At 48.2% G+C, this 11,586-nt stretch overlaps 1 protein-coding gene across 1 annotated transcript in view; it reads right to left on the reverse strand.

Annotated features, from left to right (window-relative positions):
• Positions 1–4,654: 4,654 nt before the first annotated feature.
• LOC311322610 (atrial natriuretic peptide receptor 1) overlaps positions 4,655–11,586 on the reverse strand; it is a gene marked incomplete at both ends in the record, with an annotated part of 32,174 nt that continues 25,242 nt past the window's right edge. Inside the window, 8 exons of the mRNA XM_084454695.1 lie at positions 4,655–4,702; positions 5,149–5,240; positions 5,392–5,490; positions 5,631–5,805; positions 5,929–5,997; positions 6,991–7,114; positions 7,649–7,792; positions 10,231–10,408. Of these exons, the coding sequence (XP_084310821.1) occupies positions 4,655–4,702; positions 5,149–5,240; positions 5,392–5,490; positions 5,631–5,805; positions 5,929–5,997; positions 6,991–7,114; positions 7,649–7,792; positions 10,231–10,408 (929 nt within the window). The remainder of the gene's footprint in view (positions 4,703–5,148; positions 5,241–5,391; positions 5,491–5,630; positions 5,806–5,928; positions 5,998–6,990; positions 7,115–7,648; positions 7,793–10,230; positions 10,409–11,586) is intronic.

The following is an 11,586-nucleotide window of genomic DNA, read 5'->3' on the forward strand; positions in this document are numbered from 1 at the left end:
AGGATACGGATATGAGACCACATGACCAAGGGAGGGAGAGAGAGAGAGAGAGAGAGAGAAAGAGAGAGAGAGAGGGAGAAAGAAAGAGAGAGGGAGAAAGAGAGGGAGAGAGAGAGGGAGAAAATGAGGGAGAGACGGGGAGAGAGGGAGAGAGATGGAGAAAGAGGGAGAAAGAGAGAGGGACTGAGAGAGAGAGGGAAGGAGAAACAGATAGATAGAGAGAGAGAGAGAGAGAGAGAGAGGGGGGAAGGAGAAACAGATAGAGAGACAGAGAGAGAGAGAGAGAGAGAGAGAGAGGGAAGGAGAAACAGATAGATAGAGAGAGAGAGAGAGAGAGAGAGAGAGAGAGGGGGAAGGAGAAACAGATACTGTAGATAGAGAGAGAGAGAGAGAGAGAGAGGGGGAAGGAGAAATAGAGAGAGAGAGAGCTTCTGGCTTTTAAAGGGTTCAAACAGAGGGGAAAAGCTGCCCTTGGTGACACAAGTGTGTTATTTCTGAACTATAAAGATGAGGGTCTAATGTTGGTACTGTAGCATACTAGCATACTATAGCAGTCCCTACTTCTGGGAGAATGAGCAACCTTTAACACACATACGTAGAAGGAGTCACTTATTCTACTCTTAACCTTTCTTTGTCTCTTTCTGTCCTCATGAAACTGTATTTTGGATTTAGGCCACAAAAGACAGGTGAGTTAAAAGGTGAATGTCGTTGAGGAAAGTCAGAGTTTGCGTGTCTCCTCTTCAGAAAGTGAAGGTGAAGCAGGCTTAGTTGGATCAGTAAAGACGCGTACGTATTGGTTTGAACCATTTATTCATGTATTTACACTTGGTGGATAGGCTCTGCTCAGGTATATGCATGGCTGCATATTCAGCAGGGAGCACACATCATACATCTCCCAACAACACAATAGAGAGCAGAGGACTGAAGGCAGAGGCTGGGGTGGTGGAGGCTAGGGTGGAGGCTGGTGTGGAGGCTAGAGTGGAGGCTGGTGTAGAGGCTGGGGTGGTGGAGGCTAGGGTGGAGGCTAGGGTGGTGGAGGCTGTGGTGGAGGCTAGGGTGGAGGCTGGTGTGGAGGCTAGGATGGTGGAGGCTGGTGTGGAGGCTAGGATGGTGGAGGCTAGAGTGGAGGCTAGGGTGGTGGAGGCTAGAGTGGAGGCTGGTGTGGAGGCTGGGTTGGTGGAGGCTAGAGTGGAGGCTAGGGTGGTGGAGGCTAGAGTGGAGGCTGGTGTGGAGGCTGGGGTGGTGGAGGCTAGAGTGGAGGCTGGTGTGGAGGCTAGGGTGGTGGAGGCTAGGGTGGAGGCTAGGGTGGTGGAGGCTAGAGTGGAGGCTGGTGTGGAGGCTAGAGTGGAGGCTGGTGTAGAGGCTGGGGTGGTGGAGGCTAGGGTGGAGGCTAGGGTGGTGGAGGCTGTGGTGGAGGCTAGAGTGGAGGCTGGTGTAGAGGCTGGGGTGGTGGAGGCTAGGGTGGAGGCTAGGGTGGTGGAGGCTGTGGTGGAGGCTAGAGTGGAGGCTGGTGTGGAGGCTAGGGTGGTGGAAGCTGGTGTGGAGGCTGGGGTGGTGGAGGCTAGAGTGGAGGCTGGTGTGGAGGCTGTGGTGGTGGAGGCTAGGGTGGAGGCTGGTGTGGAGGCTAGAGTGGAGGCTAGTGTGGAGAATGGGGTGGTGGAGGCTAGGGTGGTGGAGGCTGTGGTGGAGGCTGGTGTGGAGGCTGGGGTGGTGGATGTTGGGGTGGAGGCTGCAACGCGTTTACAATGGCAGCGTTGCTGTTAGCTAAACAGGGTAGGCTATCTATAAAAGACACTAGAATGTGTGATAGGAAGATAGGGGCGGGGGAGGGGCATGTTACAGCAGGAGTCCAAAATGATCTAAAACAGAATTTGTCAGAAATAAACAATGTTTTATACTAAAAATAATGATATTGGGAAGTTCAATTTAATCTGTGTAACAATCTCTATAACAGTCCAAAATGTTTATTTGTCCAAAATAAAATGTTTTTAGGGGCCAGGCAGCGTAGCTGCCGGAACCCTATTGTATTTGCCTATATTATTATTATTATTATTATTATAATTATTATTATTCTCCATCTTCCACTGAAGTCTAACTTCCCATGGACAAAAAATCACCAAAATTTGCACATAGCTCCAGTACTATATCCAAAGTCCTCAACCTGGATTGTAGGTCAATAAACCTGAAGGTGGCGCTACAGCAACAGTCTAAAGTTTAAAACTTAAAAAAATCATAACAAATCAGCCATAGGTGCTATCACTGTAAAACCACCACGTGAATGTAGTCCCAAGTGAGACAAAACCTTCATACACTTTGACCTTGCAGGAATTTTGAAGTCCATCACTCTGATTTCTTCATAAACTGTAAAACCTATCAAACATATCTCCTCCCACATTTTTTGTTCAATTGACACCAAAATGAATATACTGTATCTACAGACTGTCCTTACCAAAGGATCCTCACAGATTTTTGAAATATAAAAAATTGAGCCCACAGCACATCAAAGAGTTTCACTGTTAACAGTTTTGTATACAGTTCCTATTAATTCTCGCCAAATCAATGTCTGATCATCCTCATAAAAAGTGACAACATTGGCCACAAATCCAAGATGTAGTATGATTTTTTTCAGAATTTTATCTCAAAAATTGAATTTTTAAAAATATGTTTAATTCTGTCCTCTGAAACCAACACTTCATACAGAGAAAACTACGTTACCCACAATCCAACGCAAGCTCCACGAATCGGAGACATCGCTGTTGGCAACCCTACCCAACCCCCGCCGAGGATTACAATGACTAAATCGATTGATTGGCAACTGACTGAGTACACAGCTGCTGAAGTTAATGTTCAATTATGAAAAAAAAGCTAACAAAACCTGTAACCCACATTTTTCAATCAATTAACACTAAAGTTGCTACACTGGATCTTCAAACTGTCATTCACAAACTCATTGACCAGATTATTGAATTATCAAAATTGAGCTTACAATGCATCAAAATGTTTTACTTATTATTATTATTCTCCATCTTCCACTGAAGTCTAACTTCCTGTGGACAAAAAATCACCAACATTTGCACATAGCTCCAGTACTATACCCAAAGTCCTCAATCTGCATTGTAGGTCAATAAAGCTGAAGGTGGCGCTACAGCAACAGTCTAAAGTTTAAAACTTTAAAAAATCATAACAAATCAGCCATAGGTGCCATCACTGTAAAACAACCACATGAATGTAGTACCAAGTGAGACAAAACTTTCATACACTCTGACCTTGCAGGAATTTTGAAGTCCATCACTCTGATTTTTTCATAAACTGTAAAACCTATCAAACCTATCTCCTCCCACATCTTTTGTTCAATTGACACCAAAATTGATATACTGTATCTTCAGACGGTCCGTACCAAACGATCCTCACAGATTATTGAAATATGAACAATTGAGCCCACAGCACATCAAAAGGTTTTACTGTAAACAGTTCTGTATACAGTTCCTATTAATTCTCGCCAAATCAATGTCTGATCATCCTCATAAAAAGTGACAACATTGGCCACATATCTAAGATGTAGTGTGATTTATTTCAGAATTTTATCTCAAAAATTGAATTTTTAAAAATATGTTTAATTCTGTCCTCTGAAACCAACACTACATACAGAGAAAACTACATTACCCACAATCCAACGCAAGCTCCGGAGACATCGCTGTTGGCAACCCTACCCAGCCCCCGCCGAGAATTACAATGACTAAATCGATTGATTGGCAACTGACTGAGTACACAGCTGCTGAAGTTAATGGTCAATTATGAAGAAAAGCAGACAAAACCTGTAAAAATTAATAAACATATCTCATCCCACATTTTTCAATCAATTAACACCACACAACTTGCTCCACTGGATGTTCAGACTGTAATTCACAAACTCATTGACCAGATTGTTGAATTATCAAAATCGAGCTTACAATGCATCAAAATGTTTTACAAATGTTTTATGATACGATATGAATGTACAAAATTAACATTGGAATGTCAACTTTCTTGTTGTCCTCCTATTCGCTCGCTTATTGCTCCTAAACTTGTCGGAAATTGCCTGGCCCCGCCTCATCGCTGCGAAGCAGCTTTAATTTGTTTTGTTTTTCTACTAAAAAAGGACGGGGACATGCTGTTTCCAGAGGGAACGCTGACAGAAGCCAAACTGGTGATGTAATGTATTGAAATGGGACCTCTGTATTCCATAGGAAAACATGTTCTGGAATCACATTTCATTTAGTTGTTAAAAATTAAAATTGAAATATATGAAATTAATTAGCTCTATACTATTAGCAGTACAGTACTTGTGTTCTGTCTTGATATAATGTATACAGTTTAAAAAGGTTTGAAAGCATACATTCAAATTGCATTTACAAACATGGATCCAAAAAGCAATAAAACTAATGAAAACAAGCAACTGCATACCATATCAATTCAAATACCAATTTAGCAGTAATAGCTTTACCATTACAGCAATTCTTGACAAACCATAACATTGCAATCCAACAAGTTGCAATCACAGGGGAAAATAAAAAAACATTAATTATAAAGAAAATATATTAAGCAATACTTTTTAGAGCTGCATGTGAGATATCACAAATCAAATTACAAATGATAAAAATAAAATAAAAAGTTGTTACTGGTGTTCTCCCAAAAGCCAGAATGTCCTCACAAGCCCCTTCCCCTGCAGAACAGAGAGGGAACAGGGTTTGAGTGAAGAATTGCCCTCAATAAAAAGCTGTCAAAACACACGCTATTTTTATCCCATAACACAGCTTTTATCACTCAACCAAAAGTGGCTCTAAAACTCTACACAAGAATGTTGTATACAGTACTTTCAATCCTCTTTAAGTGAATCAAATTAGAAAGATAAGAGTTATGCTAATTGGAGTGACTTGTTTGGTCCAAACCGGGTTAACGTTCTCAAAGTCACTCAAAGGCCAGAAATGCTACAATCATTTGGAGCTTAACTGCTTGTACTGCATCAGATCATGTGCTTACTGAGATATTTGTACTGACATGCACTGACGTTATCAGTATCCAACATATGTAAATACAGGTTCATCAGTGAGAGTACTGAGATGTCTAGAGTGTAGGTACTGTAAGTACAGGTTGAGTTCCTGAATGTACCTTTATGTGAATATCCCCCCTCAGCTCGCAGTGGAATGTTCCAAACTTGTCCAGGAGAGCTTTGGTGGAGCAGCTCACATGGATCTTCAGCGCTACCGGGGGCAAACACAGCGCAGTCTATTTAAGAATGCTCTATTTAGCCTTGTTTACACCCCCAGTATGTTGTTATTGTCATACATGCACAGGACAGCACACACACACACAGGAAGGATGTCATTCTGAGAGGGGAAGTACTTTACGTACGGCATCCATACGACTCCATCCGTGACGCGGTGTTGACCGTGTCCCCGAACAAACAATAACGAGGCATCTTCAGACCCACCACGCCTGCCACACAAGGACCTGAAACAGCACCAGCCACCAACTCACAAGTCACTCCGATAACCATCATCTCAACATTTTGTCTTGTAGCATTTGTTATATGGAGAAGGAAATAACCGTTTGACAACGTTGTTAGAGCATTGCTGTGTTTACAGTATTACCTGAGTGCAGTCCAATGCGCACCATTAGTTGTTGCTGGGGCAGGTGTGGGCTCTGGTACCGTGTCATCATCTGGACCACGGCCAGGGACATGCGGGCGATCTCTTGGGCGTGGTCGTCCCCGTTCCTGATGGGCAGGCCAGACACCACCATGTACGCATCGCCGATGGTCTCCACCTGCGGTGGCAGGCCAGAGGAGAGGGCTGTGCTGACGACAGACGGACACCCTGGCCTCTACTGGCAGAGGACAACACTTCCAATCATTATTATTTCTAACAAGCAATAATTATGTGGCTGTACCTTGTAAACGTCGTGGTTGTCGATGATATTGTCGAAACATGTATACAAGTCATTCAGCACGTTAACCACCTATGGAAATAAACTTTTTTCAGAGTCGATTGAAGTTTCAGTCTCATCAAATACACACAGACATGCACACACACACACTCACACACTCACACACATGTACATAAAGACAAATAAACATGGAGGTGACAAACGTTTTCCGTTCAGCTGTGACATCCTGTAATAAAGCTGGCAGTAATGTCATGTCCACTCTGTAACTGACAGCTCAGTATGGTGTCATGTCCACCCTGTGATTGACAACTCAGTAAGGTGTCATGTCCACCCTGTGATTGACAACTCAGTAAGGTGTCATGTCCACCCTGTGATTGACAACTCAGTAAGGTGTCATGTCCACTCTGTGAGTGACAACTCCACACGATTGATGTAGCCGACTTCTCACGCCAGTCTGTGGTCATGACCCTGTGGTTTGACGGCCTCAGCTTGTCTGAATGCCAGCAGTACCCCAGGGGGATCAGGACACCCACAATAGCACAGCACCGACCTGCTTCCAGCTCGGCAGGGTTACCGCCACACAGTCAGGCACAGAGAAGCACGCTGGTGTGGGCGTCTGGTTACAGGGCCTCTAGGAAATCTGACTGCGATGGCTTTGAAGGTCTCCCAAGCCCATTTGAATACCTATTGTGATGCTCTCTTCAAAACATCTACGCCATCTCAAATGAACTGGCTCCAATGAATTGGAATCCATTCAAACGCTAAGGCATGTCCTCTTGGTGGCTGACAGATTCTTTGGGCTGGCCTGGCAAGCTCCGTCGGTAGAGCAGGTGACCCTTGATCTCGGGGGTCGCAGGTTTGAGGACCACGTTGGGCGCAGCTAAGCATTATTGTTCATGGTGTCTGTATTATGTACTGTGCATGTGACAAAAAATAAACCACATGAGTATAACTGAGGATTAATCAACTATCCATTAACATCAGAGGACAGGGCCTACAGTCCTATCTCGGTAGGGACGGTCTTGTTCTGCCACTATCTGTCAGGCTCAGGGGTCATCCGGTCACCTGCATGGGGGTGAGGCCAGCGGCCAAGGCGGTGAAGCCTTTGATGTCGCTGAAATAGATGGTGACGCAGTCGTAGGTCTCCGCCCTCACGGTCTTCCCGGCGATCAGCTGTGCAGCGACAGACCTACAAACACAGGAACATACTCAGTAATCACACACCCCTATGGAAGGAACGCACGGGAACGCACGGGAACGCACGGGAGGGAACATATGCACAGAGTTCAAATGGAGCTTGTTTGCCATGTCGATGTCTAATACAAGCACATGTTTAGGCTCCGTTCTGTGATTTAGAAACCTACTATCCATGTAAACTAGACGGATGGATAGATGGATGGGATAGATAGATCAGACAGACAGACAGACAGACAGACAGACAGACAGATAGATAGATAGATAGATAGATAGATAGATAGATAGATAGATAGATAGATAGATAGATAGATAGATATATAGATAGATAGATAGATAGATAGATAGATAATGTACTGTAGATTGGAAGAAAGAGAGTGAGAAACATCCAGGCAGAGAGTGAGACGACAGTCTGTCTCTCAGTCTCTCTGGACACGACGAGAGAGGCGACGCTTCATCTCATCTGCGTGGGGGGGGGGGGGGCCCCCGAGCCAGAGTCTCCGCCTCCACTCCAGTGTTCCGCCGTTACCGTGGCAACATCTGTGTGAGGAGGCCCTCGGCGCGCCTCTTCTCCTCCAGGAGCTGTGCGGTGCGCTCCCCCACCACCTCCTCCAGGTTGGTAGCGTACTGCTCCAGACGGGCCAGCAGGTTGTCCAGGATGCTCTCCCCGCCTCTGGAGGGGGGGGGGGAGGGACAGAGAACAGGGAGGTCAAAGGTTGGTTGGTTTTTTCCATGGGATGTTGTTTATTGTTGTTTTATACAACGGTTAGTTCTGGTTCTTGATTCTGATTGGCTGCAAGCCATGTTAAAATACTTTGTAACACACACCTGGGACCGCATATCATTCCATTTTCAATATTAATGCGCCTCCCATTTGATCCAATGCATTGTAGTTGTTGTTGTTGCTTGGCAACCCTTTTGTTAGGGGAACTATTTTGCTCGGCGGAATTGAGGGAATGATGCTTCGTTTTGAATAAATCTTAATATTTTACATTGCTGTGTGTTTATTTTACACTAATAGCTATAGTAACCGTTGTATAAAAGCAATAAACCACTCGAGGCCGTGTGTTATAGTGATTTTATAACAGCTATGGGGGTTTTAGGCACTCCGCTTCGCGTCATGCCTAACAACGCCCCCTAGCTGTTATAAAATCACTATAACACACGGCCTCTCGTGGTTTATTGCTTAAGTTTAGTTGTTTGTTGTCTTGCTGTTTCAAGAAGAGGTGAGGAGTGACAGCTGGACGCCTCAGGGTTGCAGTTGTTTCAGCTTGTTCTCCTTCTCTCCTATTATCTTTCTACCTCTCTCTCTCCTCTCTCTCTCCTCTCCCTCTCTGTCCTCTCTTTCTCCTCTCTTCTCTCTCTCCTCTCCCTCTCTCTGTCCTCTCTCTCTCTTCTCTCTCTTATCCCTCTCTCTCTCCTCTCCCTTTCTCCTCTCACTCTTCTCTTTCCTATCTCTCCTCTCTCTTGTCTCTCCTCTCTCTCTTCTCACTTTCTCATCTCTCTCTCCTCTCTCTCTGTCCTCTCTCTCTCTCCTCCTTTAAGGGTAGGATTAATGCCCGAGGTGATGACAGCAGACAGATCTCTATGTCCAGGGGCAGTCATGTGTCCCATACTGCATTCTTCCTCTCCCTCCTTCACCCCTCCTCCTCTCTTTCTCTCTCTCACCCTCCCTCGCTCACTCAGTCAACCCTAGCCACAATCAATAAGTCTTCAGTTGTTCTGCCTCAACACAAAACCCTAAAGGCCCACTCAAGGTAACCGCTCCAACACCACACTCATCTCCCACTTCGGTCGGGTGGGCTGGCACACTGATGTTCTGGACATCATCGTCATCACTTCCACCAGCGAACTTTATTTATATTTTAAAATTGCCTTGCAGAGTCCACAGGCACTTTGGATTTTTTAACATCACATCCTGTGTAATAGAAATCATATGATTCTGATCTCCGCCAGGTAAGCCCTAAGCTGAATACCCAGAAGCTCTTGCTGTGCCAAGAATGTTTGGGATCAAGCTATTCGTGGACATAAATGAGAATCCTATCGGATTTTCAACCAGATGCTGATTGGCCAGCGCAGATTGTGGGCTGTGCAGAGAGGCTGATTTGGCCTCTGATTGGTCACTGGCTGCAGATTTCCACTTTTCAAGTATTGCTAGCAAGTCCTGCACTCATGTCGTTAGCATATCTGGCCCACAAGGTGAGGTTCACTTGGACTTTCTTCCACGTTCCCCCTCCCCTTCACAGAGGGGTTTATTACACAAACGGCACTTATTGAGTTTTTCATTTTGTCATGACTATACGCTCCCAAAGAAATAATTTGAATAAATATATTCAAATGCAGCTGGATTTGAAAGGTAGACTAATGCTCTGGCTTCGTCGCTCTGCCCAGCCCAGCCCAGCCCAGCCCAGCCCAGCCCAGCCCAGCCCAGTCCAGCCCAAACCAGCCCAGCCCAGACCAGACCAGACCAGACCAGACCAGACCAGCCCAGCCCAGCCCAGCCCAGCCCAGCCCAAACCAGACCAGACCAGACCAGCCCAGCCCAGCCCAGCCCAGTCCAGTCCAGTCCAGTCCAGTCCAGCCCAAACCAGACCAGCCCAAACCAGACCAGACCAGACCAGACCAGCCCAAACCAGACCAGACCAGACCAGACCAGACCAGACCAGACCAGACCAAACCAGCCCAGCCCAGCCCAGTCCAGTCCAGTCCAGTCCAGTCCGGTCCGGTCCAGTCCAGTCCAGTCCAGTCCAGTCCAGTCCAGTCCAGTCCCAGGCCAGCCCAGCCCATCCCAGGTCAGCCCAGCCCAGACCAGCCTAGCCCAGACCAGACCAGACCAGACCAGACCAGACCAGACCAGTCCAGTCCGACCCGACCCGACCCGACCCGACCCGACCCAGTCCAGTCCAGTCCAGTCCAGTCCAGTCCAGTCCAGTCCAGTCCAGTCCAGTCCCAGCCTAGTCCAGTCCAGTCCAGTCCAGTCTAATTCAGTCCAGTCTAATTCAGTCCAGTCCAGTCCAGTCCAGCCTAGTCCAGTCCAGTCCAGTCCAGTCCAGTCCAGTCCAGTCCCAGTCCAGCCCAGTCCAGAGCCTAGTCCAGTCCCGGTCGACTCACCCTCCGGGACACAGCCTCTTGACGGCGAGGCGGAGGGAGCAGAAGTCCGGCCGCTCGGTGGGCCTCTCGCTCCAGCAGGACGCCATCAGGGCCTCCAGGCCCTCGGGGCAGGCCGCCCGGTCCGTGTGGGGCCGCAGGGGGCACTGCCCGCCACCCGCCTTCACCCGCTCCACGATGTCTGAGGGGGACGGGGGCGTTGGGAGGGTAGGGGGGTGAAGAGAGGGAGGGAGGGATCACGAGTGAGAGGGTGCTTCTATAAATCAACAGATAGAGTGATAGCTTCTACCTTCCTCCCATCCAGAAGGGTATTATGAAGAACACAAACACACTTTGCTCATCGCAGTCCATCGATGTCGATGATGACGTTGCTCCAAATATATTATTTGGGCGTTTACTGGGTGTATTCCTCCTGTGCAGAGCCATGTGGCCGTGCAGGCCAGTGCGTGATCAGCAGGTCTCGCTACATGAGGGGCAGAGGGGTACGGGACCGGGAGGGGGGCCCTGCAGCGCTGGTGCCTCTGTGCACGCCGCTGTGTCCTCCTTTCTATGGCCTGCTCCTCTGCTCCTGGAGGTGAGAGGTTCCCTGGTGGAGCTCCAGGTCTCCTCTTCTCCTGGAGGTGAGAGGTTCCCTGGTGGCGGGTGGAGCTCCAGGTCTCCTCTTCTCCTGGAGGTGAGAGGTTCCCTGGTGGAGCTCCAGGTCTCCTCTTCTCCTGGAGGTGAGAGGGTTCCCTGGTGGAGCTCCAGGTCTGCTCTGCTCCTGGAGGTGAGAGGGTTCCCTGATGGCGGGTGGAGCTCCAGGTCTCCTCTGCTCCTGGAGGTGAGAGGTTCCCTGGTGGAGCTCCAGGTCTCCTCTGCTCCTGGAGGTGAGAGGGTTCCCTGATGGCGGGTGGAGCTCCAGGTCTCCTCTTCTCCTGGAGGTGAGAGGTTCCCTGGTGGCGGGTGGAGCTCGAGGTCTCCTCTGCTCCTGGAGGTGAGAGGGTTCCCTGGTGGAGCTCCAGGTCTGCTCTGTTCCTGGAGGTGAGAGGTTCCCTGGTGGAGCTCCAGGTCTTCTCTTCTCCTGGAGGTGAGAGGGTTCCCTGGTGGAGCTCCAGGTCTGCTCTGTTCCTGGAGGTGAGAGGTTCCCTGATGGCGGGTGGAGCTCCAGGTCTGCTCTGCTCCTGGAGGTGAGAGGTTCCCTGGTGGAGCTCCAGGTCTGCTCTGTTCCTGAAGGTGAGAGGTTCCCTGGTGGAGCTCCAGGTCTGCTCTGCTCTTGGAGGTGAGAGGTTCCCTGGTGGAGCTCCAGGTCTGCTCTGTTCCTGGAGGTGAGAGGTTCCCTGATGGCGGGTGGAGCTCCAGGTCTGCTCTGCTCCTGCAGGT

The sequence above is a fragment of the Borostomias antarcticus genome, assembly GCF_949987555.1.
Source record: "Borostomias antarcticus genome assembly, chromosome: 20".
Taxonomy (NCBI): Eukaryota; Metazoa; Chordata; class Actinopteri; order Stomiiformes; family Stomiidae; genus Borostomias; species Borostomias antarcticus.